Source organism: Paramormyrops kingsleyae, chromosome 19 (genome assembly GCF_048594095.1).
Source record: "Paramormyrops kingsleyae isolate MSU_618 chromosome 19, PKINGS_0.4, whole genome shotgun sequence".
Lineage (NCBI taxonomy): Eukaryota > Metazoa > Chordata > Actinopteri > Osteoglossiformes > Mormyridae > Paramormyrops > Paramormyrops kingsleyae.
Genome location: NC_132815.1, coordinates 8,869,223 through 8,887,910, shown reverse-complemented (window position 1 = coordinate 8,887,910; position 18,688 = coordinate 8,869,223). Strand labels below are relative to the sequence as shown.

At 45.1% G+C, this 18,688-nt stretch overlaps 1 protein-coding gene across 6 annotated transcripts in view; it reads left to right on the top strand.

Annotated features, from left to right (window-relative positions):
- rcan2 (regulator of calcineurin 2) overlaps positions 1 to 18,688 on the top strand; it is a 43,838-nt gene that overhangs the window by 10,252 nt on the left and 14,898 nt on the right. Inside the window, exon 1 of one of the 6 annotated variants that reach the window (XM_023831618.2) lies at positions 15,993 to 16,245. The exons of 4 other annotated variants lie outside the window; for them this stretch is intronic. In XM_023831618.2, the coding sequence (XP_023687386.1) occupies positions 16,159 to 16,245 (87 nt within the window). In that variant the 5' untranslated portion in view covers positions 15,993 to 16,158. Of the gene's footprint in view, positions 1 to 15,992; positions 16,246 to 17,102; positions 17,768 to 18,688 lie in introns of those variants that run through there. One more of the 6 variants, XM_023831619.2, reaches the window with a different exon arrangement.

Genomic DNA, 18,688 nt, shown 5'->3' with positions numbered 1-18,688 from the left:
AGGATGTCTCCCAGCTCCTCTCTAATCCACTATAAAGTGGAGAACAATTTTTAGGAGGTTTTGACATGGTCTTGGCAGATTGCCGCACGTTGAGACAGTGAGCCCCAGAGGACAAGCATTCTGATCTATTCATTTGTCTGTATTGCCTAATTACTGCTTCTCTCTCTCTCTCTCTCTCTCTCTCTCATAGGCGTTAATACTTTAGAACCAAAGCAGTTGCGTGTTTGGTACAGGTATATGGCGCCCATGTTGCTCGAGGGTTGAAAAAAATATGTGAAATAAGCCACCATTGTTCTGTTTAAAGGTTACTAAGAGACTTTTGGAGACGTAATAGAAAGGAACATGCTGCTCTGTAAATTCGCAAGTCGTAGTTCGAACGTCATAGGCTGCGGTACAAGACTGGAGGTGCAATTTCCATTATAATTGGCGCTAATATCAAAAACTGCGATAGGGGCGGGAGATAAGGGGGCGACTTCTGTTTGTAGTGTTGTGTTAATTAGTAACATTAGATCACAGTAAATTGAAAATGGAGAAAGCTGGCTAGAGTAGGGTCAGTGGTAATATGAGTAATTCACTGCAATCCCTTCAGCTTGTTTGCTTTTGCAATAAAATTCACTTGTAGTTAAAGGGCAGTGGGATGAGGGAAGCTGCCAGTGTTCGTTTAATACATTCCATAATCCGTTCTTGATTTTGCGTGTACAAATAGGAATGGTGAGCCATTCTGGTGAATTACGATGACTTCAGATGGTCTGGGTGCTTTGTCTTCTAACAGTGTACTTTGATGAGAGCGTCAAAATTTTACATTTTTCTTAAAGCGGAAGATGTATCGTATTTGTAGCACAATTTGTTCCTTATGGTCTAACCCGATAGGTGGCAGGTAATTTTCTGCCGAATTTGCAGATTTTGTTTTGACCACATCCTCAGTTTGTGAAAGCAGTGATAGCTTTGTCCGTCCGTCCATCCATCCATCCATTTTTTGAAGCCGCTTGTCCTATGCAGGGTCATGGGGGGTCCACAGCCCATCCTAGAAACTATGGGCGCAAGGCAGGGAAGAACCCGGGAGGGCATGCCAACCCATCACAGGGCACACACACACCATTCACTCACACATGCACACCTATGGGCAGTTTGGTAACTCCAATTAGCCTCTGCATGTTTTTGGACCATGGAGGAAACCAGAGTACCCAGAGAACCCCAGGACGACATGGGGAGAACATGCAAACTCCCACATGGAGCCATGGCGGAGCCTCGAACCCGGGTCGCGGCAGTGCTAACCACTGCACCACCATGCCGGCCCATGATGGCTTTGTGAAAACCATTATTTGAATTTCATGGACAAACAGTGTTTCCACTTTGTTACTGGAAACATTCACTATTCATTTGTCTGAACTTAACGAAAAATGAATAAGGAACTTTGTATCACAAACCAGTGTTACTTTATTGCAAATACTGGTGAAACTGGCTGCAGTCGGGATAATTTGTTAGATAAATATTGCGAATGGTGATTTTTGCCAGCAAGTGTGACACGCATGTGTAAAACCAAACACCCATTTTAATACATCATTTTGCATCCCTGCTTCCTGTAATCTTACCACCTTCTACTGTGGTACAGCCAGCTAGTCAGAACTGAATCCAAATCTCCGTAGCAAATTTAACATCAGTCATCCTACCCCGTTTGCTCTCTGTAAAGAGGCAGGTTTTGCATTGAATGTGTGTATCTTATGTGGGTGCTGTTTGCCGTTTCCCCCTCACTGGACACATCAGGCTTCCTCACGGAGAGCTTTTTTTTTTTTTTGTTTGTTTTTTACAACGGGCCTCATCTGAAGGTTGGCTCAGCATCAGGCTCTGATCTCTAACCTCTAATCCCGCCAAACAATCGTCAAGGGAAGAATCAGGGTGAAGGTAGAACAGATTTCAGGCCAGTATTTCAAGGGATCAGGCTTGACTTAGTGCTGCAAATTTGAAATAAGGGGAATATATTTAACCCCAGGGCTGGATGCACAATGTGTGTTCGCTTCCAGTGAGATGGCATGCAGCGGCAAATATTGGAGTAATATTTTTTCATTTCAGTGGTGAAAATTAAGAATTCCGGATGTATCCTTGTTGATTCTGAAATATACTTTTAGATTGTCTTAATGATTTTAAAATACCTTTTAGACATTTGAATTTTACAGCATATTATGGAATTTGGATTCTGGTAATGAAGACTAAAAATACTTAATTTTTTATATCATAATTTTTTTTTTAAACATGATGATGAATAGCAACACAAGAACCAGTGTTACTATACCAGTTTAATGTGCCTTTTTAAATATTATGCAGATTGCACGGCACCATGTGCCAATTAGATTTCCACCTGCTGGCTTTTTGTCTGTATCAGACGGTGGGAGGAGTTTGGAAGCCTTCAAATAGCCCAGCCAATGAGAATGCTCACAGAGGCGTCATCACTGGGCCTGGGACTGACACACACCTGGACGGGGGAGCTCTCCATGGTTCTGAACTGAGCTTGGGTTAGGAATGTCAGTCTGGGGAAAAATACTTCACTCCGAATCGTACATATAGCTGGGATATAAAAAGGAGGAAGTTTCTGTCATACCTGTGACAAATCTTTCCATTGGTTAATCAGCTGAATGAATGGAATCTTGTAAAAGATACGCAGTGATAAGGTTGCTGGTAGACAGGCATTAGAAATAGGCAATACTGCTGATCAGCTTTACTAAGCTACTTAACGGAATCATTGTTATTTTTGTCTAGCCCTATTTTTTTTTAATAAAAAATTTAAATAATGTGGACATTTCTGTGGTCTTCCGTAAGTCCTTTTTATGACCAACATAAAATACATAATCCATGACGTTTCTCCAAGGAGTTTTTTTCTTACCCATTATGTTTTTTGTTAGTTTGTTACTGTAATTTTAATTGGTTCCTCTAAGGAGGTGTTTGGAAGTTGCATTTATTACACCAGTTGCATTTATACTCTTGTACCACCAGATGGCAGACTTGTTGCCCAGTAGGCAACTAGATAGGCTTGCTAAGTCAAGATCAAAATGACATATTGCCAAACGATTTTATATTAAAAAAAATATATATAAGTAAAATGTAAGTAGCATATAACTCATAATTTTACATATAAAATCATTATTTAGTGTTATTCTTGTGCAGGAGCATTTTCTTGTCTGTGTCTTTGAATTTGTTCTTTCAAATCATAGGAGTCCATTATCTTAAGTTCTGTTCTCCTAGGATGTATCTGGGAGATCATTTATCAGGAAATAAGGTCCATGACCAACTGAAGATTCGTGAGAAAGGAGAGGAATCATTTTTTTTTTTTGTATTGATACTAAATCTAAGACCTACATCGACGCTGTTGGCTTTGAACATACAAGTAATTTGTACTGAATGACTTGGATGGTGTACATTGTAGATAAATTACATTGTCAAAGCAATGCAGTAAATCAAGCAACCTGTTGGACACCGTGCAGTCAAACCTGGAGGGGCGCTGAAGCCGGTAAGTGGCAAACTGACACTTTTGTCCTACTTGAAATGATTAAGTATCGATAGCTGAACGAGGGAGGAATTGTGGATGTTCCCCAGGAGATGGGTTCTCTCACTGTAGGGAAGGTAGCTCAAGGATGTTAGATACTCCTGCCGACTCCATTATTCACCCTGAGTGCTGAATCTGTTTGGGGCTGTAAGTAACCAATGGGAAGTAAGTTGAATCTTTTTTTAGTGACAGTGGATGAAGTTTTGTTTGCCCCGTCCTTGTAAGGTATCTTGGTAGCTAAAATGGGGGAAAAACATCATGACTTCAAATCCGATTAAACGTAAACTGTAGAATTAATGGCATCTGGGAGTGTAAAGGTGCACAAAATTCACAGTCCGGTGCAATTTCGGCACAGCAGGGAAAGCAAAAAATTGTTCTGAAATGATTCATTATTAAAACTCAATTATTTATTGTTGAAACACAAACAATTAGGAACAGTGGTAAACCGAAGACAATTTGTCTTTCAATGTGTTTGAATAACAAAGCCTAATAAATATGAGGTACTTTATTTGCACATTGTAAAAATAAATATGCAAAATAAAATCAGAAATATAGGCTAAAATTATAACAACCATCATGATGTAAGTCTTGTCTAAAACCTGCATTCTCCACTAACGAGAATGGTCGAGAATCTGTAATGGCAAGCACTGTATCTTGTAACTCTCACTTTTTCTTAGCCTGGAGAAATGCACCTTAAATGCCAACGGGGTGACTAACTTGCAAAGGCTGTACCTGCCTCGCTCCGGTCATACACACACTCCGATGATGTCGTCTCAAATGACTAAGCATGCTGGATGTGTTTCCAGCGACGTATCCGAATTCGTGTTAAAGGACAAAACTCTGGAGTTTGTTAGAATTAACTGGAATTTACGTTTGGCATTACTGGGTAGCGCTGTGAGGTGCAACTCCAGGGTTATGGGGCTGTCACGCTTCTGCGTATTCCGGCGGGTTTCCTAGAAAATGCACCTTTTTAATCTTCCAAGTGAATCCGTCCAAGATTGAGGGTCTTCTCACCTTGCCAAGCCTATCTCTGCCTTTCTCAGCGCTCCGTCCATTTAGCACACAAAGCCCAGGGCGCCTCCATTCAGCATGTGGGACGGGACACCAGTATCTCTAAACGCCTTTTAACCTGGAAGCACTTTTCCTGAAATCCTCATACCCTCGCAGGCCCTGCTTCTCATTTCCAGAGGATCTTGGAGTCGTGAAACGGTTGATAGTGTCAGGATCCACTATGATTTCTTTCAATAATAGGAATGAGTACATTTCAGCTCAGGTTAGTGGTTCCTAGATACAGCTGTGATCTCCTTGGGGGAGGAAGAAAGAGCAACTGCCAATCCGTGTTGCAGGCCGAAACGGTCTTGACACTCTAATGTGGTCACGTTTAATCGTAATCCACATAAATCCCCTAATCGATTTTGTGACGGCAGAATTATTTGCATGTTGATTCTAAAACAAGCATTGGCGTCTTTGCAGAAAAATGGTCTCAAGGTTGTCTCCAGCCAGAAGGGGTGGGCAGGGGGATATTTTTAATGCCATCTAGTGACAGACGTCCTGTGTGCAATGTGAACCAAACATCATTTGCTCAGGAATCGGACACTCTCATGTGGCAATGTGATGTAAGGTATAGATATGTAAAAAAAGGACCATCTGACTATTTGTTCAAGACGTCAGCCCTCTCAGAATCCCTCAAATGGCAGGGGGATAAAAGGAGGGTTCTGGGTAGCTGGTGTGCTGCTGGTCACAATGAGCCCTGAAACCCTTTACATAGTGTGCTTTATTACATTGTGTCGTGTGCCATATTTTAACTTTAAGAGGTGATCTTAGGTGGCTGTTGAGAGAGACCTTGACAGATTCACTGCTCTTCAAAGGGGCTAAACTTGGAAAAACATGAAAATATTTTCCTTAGTAGCTATAGACAAGTGTGATTCAAAATAAGTTCGTTTTAGATTATTTTGTTGGCTTTTTAGTTATAATTAATACATTTGCACACTTTAACAATTTATAGTACTAATGATACTCAACCTATTCTGGCTGAGCATCTATCTCAAAGGGCAACGTCAAGTCCTTTTTGTGAGATTTGTATCTTTAATCAACCCAGCTAGTCCAGTTCCCTAATCACTGTGCCACCTGCTGGTGGAGTCCTGAAAAAACGGGAACCTCGACTGATGCAGCATGTCTTCTTTGTATAGTAATTTTGTGTGTAGGATCGTACACTCTGAGCATGCTTTTATCAAGAGGATTGGTTGTTTTGCTTTTTGACAGGATTTGGATACGGAGGAAAGGAGCAGACCTGCCTGCACGCATTTTGTTGGGATGTGAAATACGATGCTGAAAAGTCTCTTCAGCCTCGATGTTGAGCTGTGCAGTTTTTCCTCAGAGCCGTGTTGGACAGTGCTGAAGACGTGCATTTGTTTTTAATGAACATGTTTATGGTTGGGCCACGCGCCGTCATTTTTCCGACTCCGTTTCACTAGAAGGTTCTTTATGAAGGTTTCCGGAAAAAACCTTGGGCTCGGCTTCAAAGAGCTGGAGAACACTTGAAAGAGAACGCAAAAAAAAAACCAAAATATAGCTATGAAATGTAGCTGAGGCATAGGGCAACATGACCACAATAAATTTAAATGGATGTCTAATTACTTTAAACACGATGTGTTCCTGTTTCTTTTCTGTTTCTTTCCTGTCATAATAGGTGTCTTTAAAGCTGGAACGCTTCTGAGCTTCTGAGAAAGAAAATGTTCTTAGGCAGCACTCATGTATATTGCATTATAGATACCTTCATAATGCATTATAATGACTTATACCAGGGGTCTCCAACTCCGGTCCTGGAGAGCTACCGTCCAGTAGGTTTTCTATCCTACCCGGCTTCTAATGAGCCACACCTGTTCTCAGGTAAATACCAGGAGCAGGTGTGGCTCATTAGAAGCCAAGTGGGACAGAAAACCTACTGGATAGTAGCTCTCCAGGACCGGAGTTTGAGACCCCTGACTTATACTGACTATTATAATGCGTTATGAAGGTATCTATAGTGCATTATAGATGAGAGCTTCACTGAGCATTCATAATGCGTTATAAACATGGCTATAATGCGTTGTGCCTTTTTATAAATAATTACAGCTGTGTTTTTATAAAACTTTATGAATTATAATGCAGTATGAAGGTATCTAATGCATCATGATGACTGCTTTAAGTAGTGGGTTACCTATTTGTGTAAAGGAGTATCAATATGGAAGCTTTGTACATGTTTTGTGTGTGTGTTTGGTGTTTAAAATAGGTTGTTTAGCAGATGCTTTTTTGTCTATAGCCAGGATCACAGAGCTGGGTCAGCCCTGGCGCAATTGGGGTTAAGGGTCTTGCTTAAGGGCCTGGTGGTGACATCACTCTGCCAGCCATGGGATTTGAACCAACGACCTTCTGATGAGGCACATTGCCCTAACCTGCGGAACCACGCACTGCCCTCTTTCCAAGGACATATTTTTTCCCTTACGCAAGTCCTCGAATAAAGCTGCGCTGTATCATCACAGATTGCATTCCATTCTCTACAATCACGTTCGCTTCTCTGTTTTGACTCGTGGCTATGATATCCATTTTCAGAGAGGATAGTGGCTTGATATCGATGCAGTGTCCTGTTAGTTCATGCATTGGCAGTACTTCTTTTGTGTGAGAGAGTCCAGTATCCTTACCTTAAGGGAAGCTGGGCTCTCACCACATTAGCAATAGTCTGTATGCATAGTGACTGTATGTATGTGTTTTATATACTGCAGTTTTATTCTGTCTTTACCTCCCTGGTGCTGAAACTATACCTTTATACTTATGATATCCTGTCAAACTACTAGTACTACACAAATTACTCTTGGGGGAGGAACAGTAGCTAGATTAAGGTTCTGGGTTCAAGTCTTGCCTCCCCTCTCCCAGTGATGGGCTGGTATATACCCCTGAGCTTTAGGTCCTCCTGTAACACTGATGGTATTTATTTATTGTGGTACGTGCTGGTCCCCGCAGTGTGGTGGTTGTGTCCACCACGGTCGTGGGGCCCACTGGAGCGGATTGAGATGGAGGCACAAGCATGCTTGTGGTGCATTTGTCTCAAACATTCTCCGCGGCCGGCAGATTTCTCGCTGCACGCGTCCTCCATTCAGCACTAGTAGAGAAGATGCAACCAGGGGTGATTCTAGGATTTTTTTTTTTAAGGTAGGGGGTATAAGAGGGACCTTAATTCATACGGAGGGCCCCGATCTAATTACCCAGTGGTATGTTTTGCATTGAGGTGAGTGAAAGAGGAGGGGGCACTCCGAAGGCCAATCAGCTGGGAAGAGTGCCCCTGAGGCCCCGCCCCTGAATACGCCCCTGGATGCTACAGGGCTCCTGGCTATGAATGATGGAGCGTGGACAAGATGAACATCACTGCCAGGCATCCAGACAAATATACCCTGGGCTGGGTGGCACCTTGCCAGAGCCGACCTCGCACATTACTGCAGAGTGCAGGGCCCATTTCCCTCCAGCGGCTTCTGCCGGCCGCCGCTCATTGTCTTGGGGGGTGATTTCCAAATCCCTCGAGCTCCCTTAAACACATATGTCATATCTTCAGCATCAGGCCAGCTGCTCAGTGGTTAACTGTCACATCGCCGGGTCCAGGAGTATGTCCCTGTGTGCCTATGTGCATGATGACGCCCCTTCCCTCGCCCCTCACGTGCCAGACGTTAAGCTGATGTAACGTTAGCCTGTAACGTTAGCAGCAGTGGATGTTTGTGCAGTAAGCTGATCCCCCGAGCTCCCCACTTACAAGGATTTGCCATTCGGTGGGGTTGGGGGTTGGGGGCAAGAGGGCGTGGTTTCAGCAGGGCGGTGGATTCTGATTGGCTGGAATGTCCAGGAGCAGCCGGTCGATGGCCAATGAAAACACTGAATCTGCAAGTGTTTTTTCACGGCAACAGCATGCAGAAACTGAATTTTACCCAAAAACAGCCCATTTTACAAACATAGTTAATTTTTTTTTTGTCACAAAAACATTAGCATAGAATGCCTTTCTAATATAACAGCGATGTCGCTGCTTGTGGACAGAAGAATTCTTGGTACTTTTTGTAGTTTTCTTTTCCATTATTGTTGGGTGTCGTAATTCTCAAATTCTGTATATTGTTACATTCCATTCATGTATTTTTGATGGGTGCTTCTTTGCTCTGCTAATTCATCCTGCTTGTTGCGTATTGTAAGTCTGCTGATAAAGGACAAGGCGCCATTATCTTCTCTGGTAGGATAATTAGCCAGGTAACCTTGATAGCAAAGTGCCTCCATGTCTCAAATTCTCCACTGTTCCCATCTCATTCTCCTACTATAGCCACGCCGCTCACCCGACTACGCACGCTGACAAGTCGTCACGTGGACCGTAGAGGGAACGTAAGGACAGCATGCAAAGTGTTCAGGAGCTGAGCTTGTGGCCTTTTTTTGTGGGGGGGGGGGGGTAAAGCTTGGTAGGCTAGGACACTGGGCCTGTGATCAGAAGGTCACTGGTTCAAGTCCCAGGGTTGGCAGAGTGATGCCTTCATTAGGCCCCTGAGCGAAGCCCTTAAACACCCCCCCCCCACCACCACCACCACCACCACAACTGCCCCAGGCACTGGCTGACCCAACTGTCCATCATTAAGGATAAAAGCATTTGCTAAATAAATATAAAATGTCAATGTTTCTGGTGAGGGCTGCCCTCTTTCCATGGGTGGGGTTTTGATGGGCACTTTTCAGTCACCCATCCTCGCTGATGGCAGTGCTGCACCAGTCCCGGGGATCATGTTACATGCCAGTCTGAGGTTTAAACACTAGAGCCTCTCGCCTGTGATTTCATGGCTTCACTGTAAAGTATATGATACATCTGAGAAGCCCGGCGAAGTAATGTTTTCCATATACTCTTAGCATTAAAAATGTAGCATTTTCTGTTTATTTAACTTTAAATGCCACGGAGCGACATTAATGAAACTTGGTCAACCAGAATTAAGTTTGCGTTACGTATGAATTTATAACGATTGTTAATTACTTTCTCGCCCAGGTGTGTACTGATGCCGATCTTTCCAAAAGTGTTTCGAATGGCTAGGCCCAATTAAAAGATATCCTGTTGCTTACATGGGTGAGCCCTAAGCTGTGTGCCTTGCTGACATTAAGGATATTAAGGGCTTTGAAAAGGGTCTGACACTGACCCCACGTGGCACGTTTGAGGGTTTGATGGCGGGTGTGTGCAGCACCGAAGTCTTTTGGGCATGTGCTCACTTATTTTGGGTCGCGCCCTCAGCACGTCGACGTCGACGTGGAGACGCACACAACACGGGGGAGCACTTCCAAGGTCCGCAAACAGAGCAGAGGTGGGATTTGGACGTCCGGTCCTGGAGGTTGTGTTTAAACATGGAAATTGTCACTCAAAATGAAGAGGCTACAGGCAGGACAGATGCCCCCAGCATCCTCATAAAAGACTTTTGGACCTCGATGCTTTTAGACCACAGGTGTGTCACAGGCCCAGTAAAGTATCAGAAGACCCAGTTTATGATGTCCAAATACAGAATCCCGCTTAGCAGGATGGCTCCAAAAGTCTCCGGTCTCCTTTAGATTGGGTCTTTATTACGTCTGTGGGCTCTAACAAGGAAGACTAGACAGCTGTCAGATATTGACTCATAACTTCAGCAGCTAATGCAGACTCCATTAATCCCTCATGGAAAAGTAATCCCTGCACTCAATCGACTTGCCTGCCAGAACTGCAATTATTTAAGGAAATGGTTTAAGCCAAATATAGCCCAGCTTCCTCATCTGCTTATATTCTCGCATAAAAGCCTATTTATAAACTGCACAGGGCGTCTATTTTTCGTCTCCGTCGTGAAAAAAGCACCCTTTGCGCTTATGACTCACATCTGTTCGTAGGGCCCAGTGTTTAGTCACTTCTGGTCAGCGTCTCATGACGCTAATTATCTTTTTGCGTCGAAAAGAGGGTTGATAAGCCAGCCACTCCTCAACTGATCATAGGTCACACTGTTTACTTTAGTCGGAGATGTTTCACTAGCAGATGAACTAATATTCTAATTAATTCAGGTAGTTACTATTACAATAGAGGCCCCTGTCCGAGGCTTTAGACCGTTTTGGTGGCTCCAACGCGTACTGGTGGTAAAAATAAAAGGTTCTGATCTGATCTGATTCCAGTAGGCCTGCTTTTGTACGTTTTCTTTATCTGAATTGTTACAGTTTATATGGCCACGAATGTGTAATTTTTTATTTTCCCTTTTTGAATAGCTCATATGTACACACACGGAGGCCAACAATGGGCCCCTGATTTGACGACCTTGTGGGGGCGACCCCACAAGCTGCTATGTCTGTCTTTCTGAATGGCTGCCTGTTTGTCTGTCCGTCCATCCGAAAGCCTGCTCGCTAGGTTATCTGTCCACTCATTCGTCCGTCGCCGCTGTTTATTTTTGCTTGTCCGTCCGCCTCATGCCAGGAAGCTTTCTTTTTCTATAATGTTAGCTGTCGGGGCACGGTGTGGCGCAGGCGGGGGGGGAAAAGGTGGCGATCCACTTAAAAGCTCCAAGACAAAGGGATTTATTGGGGAAACTGAACATACTGGGTAAACTGCAAAACAAAAGGACCACAAGGGGTCAGAAAACCAGCAGGGAAAAAAAATAAGGAATTAACTAAAATCCATAGAATAAACACAACTACAGAACCAAGCAGAACACGGGGAACAGGACTGGGCAACAGAGCAGGATGATAAACACACAGTAACATTGACAATGAATTGGCAAGGAACTGAAGGAGGGCAAGTACTTAAATACAACAGACAAGCGAGCTAACGAAGAGGCAGATGTGACACATAATGATGAAATTTAACGTAGATAAATGTAAGGTAATCCATACAGGGAGCAGAAATATAAAGTACAGATATTTTATGGGTTCCACTGAAATAAAGGTAGCTGATTATGAGAAAGACCTCGGTGTGTATGTTGATGCTTCCATGTCCCACTCTCGCCAGTGTGGGGAAGCAATAAAAAAGGGCAATAGAATGTTGGGTTATATCTCTAGGTGTGTGGAGTTTGTCAAGGGAGGTGATGCTACGATTGTACAATTCCTTGGTAAGACCCCACCTAGAATATTGTGTGCAGGTTTGGTTACCATACCTTAAGAAGGACATTGCTGCCTTGACATTGCAAGGTTCAACGTAGGGCTACAAGAATGATTCCTGGTCTTAGAGGAATGACTTATGAGGAGAGGTTAGCTGAGCTGAATCTGTTCAGCCGTGTGCAAAGGAGATTAAGGGGGGACATGATCCAGGTATATAAAATTCTAACAGGTCTGGATGCTGTTCAGCCAAATGGTTACTTCAGTATTAATTTAAATACTAGAACTAGTGGCCATAGGTGGAAATTAGCGGGAGAACATTTTAAACTGAATTTAAGAAAGCACTTTTTTACACAGCATGTAGTTAGAGTATGGAATAGTTTTCCTGCTAGTGTAGCGGAAGCTAAAACGCTGGGTTCCTTTAAATCAGAGCTAGATAAGATTTTAACAACTCTGAGCTATTAGTTAAGTTCTCCCCAAATGAGCTTGATGGGCCAAATGGCCTCCTCTCGTTTTGTAAATTTATGTTAACTAACCAGTAACAATAGGAAATAGGTGCAGTAACTTATTTTTTTTTAGAATTTAGTGATTGTCATTGTTGACACACCACAGCACAACAACGAAATGTGTTCTCTGCATTTAACCCATACTGTATGTGACAATGTGACATAGCAGGGGGCAGCTAATTCAGCACCTGGGGAGCAGTGCTTGGGGGCGGTACCTTGTTCAGGGTACCTCAGTGGTGCCTTGTTGGTCGGGGATTCGAACCTACAATCTTTCAATTACAAGTGCGCTTCCCTAACCTTTAAGCCACCACTTTACTTTATTCTAATGAACACAAGACTAGGAAAACTCCAACAAACACTGAAAGTAAGAAACACTAATCACACACTGGGAATTACTACACTAGGATTACAGGGAACCAAAATACAAACAGGAATGGAATTGAACAGGACAAAAACAGATCAAACCTATAACTGTGAAACAAAGTAACAGATTAACAGGATCTGAGCTATGGGGCAGTCTAGGGAATGGGGAAAACCCACTAGTGCTAAGGGGCAAAATGGAAGCGGGAACAGGATGGCCAGCAACCTGCGGGCCAAAACGGACAGGTAGGAGGGGGTGGGATGGGTGCCGGCCCTGTTGGTTAGTGTCCCTGGGGGTGGAGCTGGGCGGCCGGCTGACCTTGGACCCCCAGAAGATTTTTTTTTTCTCCCTAACTGGGAGTTTTTGGTTTCTCTCCTCCACTGTCATCTGGCTTTCTTTCTTTCATTACTTAGTCTTCCCTTTTCTCTGTTTTTGAATTATTCTGTATGAATTATGCAGGAATATGTCACAACAGACCCATGTAAAGCGTCCACTTTGCCCGGCTCTGATCCTGCACATCTAGGTGCTCTCCGCTGTGTTTACGTAAGGCATGCATGTAGGCGTGACCTTCTTTTTCCGCTTACGTCCATTTAATCAACAGTCCGTTACACACAGCAATTTTGTAGATCTTTCGATATTAAATAAACCCTCCCCCCGTCGAATGTGGAGCGGAATTCTCCCTTTTCTCCTACGAGCATGCTTCTTGGGTGAAAACAAGATATTTTACCCTGTGTATTCATTTGCTTGTTTGTTTGTTTGCCATCTCTCTCTTTATTTATGTGATGAATGTATGCTAGCTGTACCTGTCTGTTTATTGGTCCTTCAGGGAGGGGCAGCTTTTCTCTGACGCTAAGCCCCCCCCCCCCCATTTCTGTCTTTTTAAAAACACTCCAGCATAAAACACTGCATGGATGCAAATCACTTAAATTTGATTAAAACATTTTAAAAACTGCTAAATCCCTAAGAGGTGGATGAGGATCGGCAGGGAGCGGCCTGGGCTCTGGGGTGTCTGCACACACTGGCCGGTAGCCTCACTGCGCACACACTGGCCGGTAGCCTCACTGCTCTCACACTGGCCGGTAGCCTCACTGCTCTCACACTGGCCGGTAGCCTCACTGCTCTCACACTGGCCGGTAGCCTCACTGCGCTGTTCGGTGCTTCGCGCGTGACGTGATACTCAGCTAAGCTTTCGTTTCTGTGTTTCTGTTACACAACACGTCCCCGTCTTCATCCACCCCCCACCACTTCAATCATTTTCGGCGCACAGCCCAGTCCCGCTCCGCTAACGAGCCACCGGCCAGAGGTCTAAAAATAGGCCGTGTTTGAGCGGTATCCGGGGAACCGAAGTGCATGGTGAGCGGCGGCTTGTAGGGACGGTGCACCTCTGTCTCCCGGGCTAATGAAAGCCCGCGCGCTTTCCGTTCGCCTCTGCCTCCCATTGTCTGTTTGACGTCAGTGCGAGGCGCTTTGTTGCCGGGCTCACTTGAGACGCGAACGTGCTGCAGCCCCGCCCCCGCTCTCCAATCATTTATTTGTATTTTTTGTGTGATGGTGGGGGGGGGGGGGGTTATGATGCATTGTGGGTGAATGGACCGAGGAGGCTGCTTTCACCACGACTGAAAGCGATTTTGCCGTGAGGTCATAGCCTCTCTCCATGATGCCACAAGCCACACGGACAGAATATCCTCCGATATGAGATCGTGGGTCCCTCTGAAGGTCCACACTGGGCAATTACTGCAGTTGACCTTGAAACCAGTTCATTCCTTTGTGTCGTACTGGCTCAAACACCGTGTGCGGTGGACTCTGATGTGTGACCCACACGTGAATAGCCAGGTATTACATCAAGTATATCAATATATCCAGCGAATAGATCAAATGTAACAAAGCTTTTGTTGTTAAATTAACAGCATTTATTGATGTAATGGAGGATGTGGCTCGCCAGGGTCTGCGAGTGAGGAAATTGTAATGCTGTTCTTACTTCTGCCTGTTTCCCGTAATCAGAGGTTTCTTGAATCTTTAGGTACAGTAAATGGAAAAAATTCAGGGTTCGATTCCCACCATGAGTGGAGTTTGTATCTTCTCCCTTCTTCTCCAGATTTAGGCAAATTAGTCTGCTAAATGCAGAGGTGGAGATTTCAGGTCCGGAGAGCTCAAATCCGGACCAAGATTTTGTTTCAACCAACCAGTTGATTATAAAGAGTCACAGTCATGGAGTACTCAACTGGGTGGTTGAAACAAAATCTCGGTCCGGATTTGAGCTCTCCGGACCTGAAATCTCCACCTCTGGCTAAATGTATGTCATGAGTTCGTATCTCACCGCTGCCCTTAATGCCTCATCCGGTATATCCACCCCCTTGGGACCTGAGTTCCCTGGAATGGGTTCCAGACTCACCACATTCCCTGTACTGTAGCTATTAATAAGTGGTTATTTTTTCCTGATCTTTGTTCCAATGGTTAATTTATATTCCCTTCCAACTTATTTTTATGATTCCTTTTATTTTTTTTATTTGTAACGTCAGTCTGTTTTCAAAACGAGAACATGCCTGTAGCTCGGCAGGTTCATGCTGAGGGTAACATTCACCACCACTGCGAAACATTCTGAGTTGGCGGGAATTATTCTAGTTAATGACATCTCAAGATGTTATCAATCATATGGTTTAGTGGATTCAAATCCCACGACTATCCTGGCATCTGAAGCAGAGATACTTTCCCTGCAGTGATCTTATATGTCCTCCAGGGGGCACTTGTCTGGTGTTGGTGATGGAGATGGCGGCTGAAGCGCTCTACCTCTTCTTATGGGCCACTATGGCGAGATGACCTTAGTCAAAGTCATGGCTTAGTGGAGCCATTTATAATCGACGTGAGACTGCTACGCTGACGCAGGCTGGAGGCCAGCGAGCCCCGTTGACGTCTCTGACACCTAATTTATCTCGAGCTGTAATGAAGGTGAGGGCATGAAGTCCTTCCCCGATTTCATGCGCATCTTGCAGCCGTCCTTCCCTTGACCATAACCCCCTTCCAGAAACACTGACGGCGACGGGCCGAAGGTCCCGGGCCCCCAAAACGAGGACAGACCCACGCTGAACCGGCGCGTGACGTCCCATTGATCATTCTCAATGGATACTCGCTACATTGTTCATGGCCGGCAGTCAGATCGAGAACAGAGAGCCTTTAGTGTCCTTGTTCTGAGGAGCAGAAAATAGTCCCGAAGCAGAACAGCGAGATGCCGCCGTTGGACGTGGTAGCTGAGAAGCCTGTGTAGGGCCCACGCTCTGCGGAGCGGCTCGCGGATTCCTGCAGGAAGCCACATGCGTGACTCACTCCTGACAAAAGGCCGCCACGCTCGTCCTTTGTTTGGTCTGAAATCAGCTTTGACACATAATCATTTTCAATTTGCTCTGCCGCTCTGTCTCTAGGGGGTGGGGTGTATGCCGATGATGTCATTGCGTGGCGTGGGGGGGGGGGGGCGGATCGCCGTAGCCACACGCGGCTCTCTCTGAGAGCAGCGCCGTGTGACGGCAGAAAGGCAGCGCCTCTGCTCGTGCGTGTGTGTCCTGAGCGCGCGGCCAGCCGCCCGGCAACAGCCCCAGCGCCTCTGCAGACCGCCGGAGCCCCCCCCCTCCCCTCGGCAGACACCAGTAAGCGCGTTAGGCTGCTCCGGCCAGGCTGGAATGCCCTCTCGAGTCATGGCCGGCGATGCATCCACTCTGCTGGCCTGCGCGGTGGACGTGGAGGTGTTTACAAACCAGGACATCAAGGTAGCTATTGTGGTTTTTTCGTTTTGAATGTAGGGACGTCCTGCATGCTGGGTGCTGTGTGTTTGCTCCTCCTTCCCTGGGTTCCTCATCAGGTGTGTTTGCAAGAAAACTGCACTGATGCATCAGTGTTCTTCTGCTTTATCAGCTTAAGACAGGTGCAGTAGGAGGAATACCCGAACTGCCAGTAGCGTTATTTCTACCGCTTGTCGTCTCCTTAATATCCCGTAACCAGAGCAACGTTAGAGTAACGTTATTAGCAACACAACCTTTGGTACCGTGGAGGTTGTTTGTGAGCTTTTTTGGAAGCTACGGAAGCACTTTTGCTAGAGCTTGGAGTCGTCCTTGTTAGTTCATTGTAAGAGTTTTCAATGTGTGTGTGTGTGTGTGTGTGTGTGTGTGTGTGTGTTTCTGGTCTCCTAACCTCTCCTCTCCTTTATTCATAAAACCCCCCATGTCTGGCTCGGCAGCATCACGTCTTACAGAAACCAGATTTTTCTGGAATTTTGAAGACTGCAGGGTTTTAATATTAAACAGCCTGTTTCCCAGGACTCCTTTGAAGGGCAGATTATACTGCATCATATATTTCCATTAAGTGATGCATGAAAGCTTTGCCTCCATAGCAATTGCTAGTCATCTAAGCTATTAAGTTACTTTATGTAGACTTTAACCCCCGGGGGGGCTTTGAGAAAATGTACACGCTTGGCTTAAGGTGTAGGGTAAGGAGTGCATCTAATCAGAACCTCCAGGTTAATGAGACTCAGAGGGGGCGTACAAGGTGGGTTGTAGCTTGGGTTACAGTTTACACGTCTACTGAAGACCCACTGCCACCACATTCCCATCCCACCAAACGTGGTGCTCTGAAGGTCACAGAACCAGGCTTCTTTGTATATCGTAACATACACAGAAAACGGAAAATGGCATCTATAAATAGGATGACAGCATAGTCCTGCCGGTGGTCGGTGATTTGAGATATATAGTAGCATGGTGCAGAACTTTGTGTTTTTGGCAGCCTGGTCGCCTAGGGGTTAAGGACTAAGGTGGTGTTAAGGAAGGTGTCTGGTGTCAAGTCGAACCTGGAGCAGAATGCTTCACCTGAATTTCCCCACTTAAAATATCGAGTTTCTTAGGTGGGTTGAGATATTGTAAGTTTCTGTCATCTAAGCCAGAAGAAGACAAGCTTCTGCTCCTGGGGGAGATGTTTGTTGTGAATGAAGACATTAGTACAGTAAAAAACGAAGGAAGACTCTTTGGGGAGCGGAGGGCACAGCATTTTGTCTGTTGGAGACAATTAACAGCTAATTGGGATAATCAAGGCTGGGGAATAGCCTGAAATGGAGACGGACTCACAACACGCAGCTCTGTGGGCGAAGCTGGGATGCACGTGGTAGACTCACTCTTCTGAGCGCATCGTGCCTCCTTCCGGCCAGCACGCCGCTCAGCGCGTACACGCTCATCCGTACGCTGAAAGCCTTGGCATGCAGAACCCGATGGTGACTTGAGGACCATGACATCAATTAAACGGGTATTTTTTTGAGAGCAGGCAGGAGCTGAACAATAATGTTCCTGGTAAACAGCAAGATGTGGTAAAGGAGACTTGTAATGCTTTCCTCAGGTATTTGGGATCATTAGCCCTGGTATCACACTGATGCACTGCTGTTCGTCAGGCGCTGATCTGCAAACAGCAGCTGGATTATTGATCTGCTTTGGATAAGCACTTGTCAACATCTTACAACAGAATGAATACACTTATTCTTTCTCCTCTCCCCCCTTTCTCACTCACTTCCTCCTTCTTTCCATCTCGCTTCTTGACTTCTCCGTCTCCTTCCGTTTTGGTTCACTTGCTCCTCGTCCCTATCTGCCCCCCCCCCCCACACCCCCATCCTGCTGTGCTTCTTTTCGGTTCACCTGCTCATTCTTTCTCTTTTGGCTCTGCCTTCTCTGTCCTTTCTCTCTTTCCTAGAGCCAACTGTAAGATATCTACTCTACCCATACTTTTTTTTAACCACATTCTAGGCCTCTGAAAGTGCAGTGCTGGTCCTTAATTCCCGCAACTGCAGTAATTTAAGTTTTTGTCATAGTAATACTGAATGGTAGAGAGTATTAATCTCAGGATTCATTTTGTGAGTAGTTTAAGGATAAAATACCCTTATTTTTAAGTCATCGAGAGGGAGAAGGTAGCTATTCTTGTTTTAGATTGTCCCGAAACCACCTTTGAAAAAGTTTCTTGGTTATCAGGATGCCAACGGCCCGCGCAAGAATTCCAGAAGTTGTGAAATGAACTTCCGATCTTTCCTGCTTCCTCTGTTTCGGTGCGAGTGCCTTTTTATCTGTGCTGCAGTCAGCTCAGAATGTCTGCTGAGCTCTGTACAGTGCAGAATTTGGAAAACCTTGACATGAGGAACAATGACCTGATGTGGGGTGCAATTAATAATCCTCCCTCTTG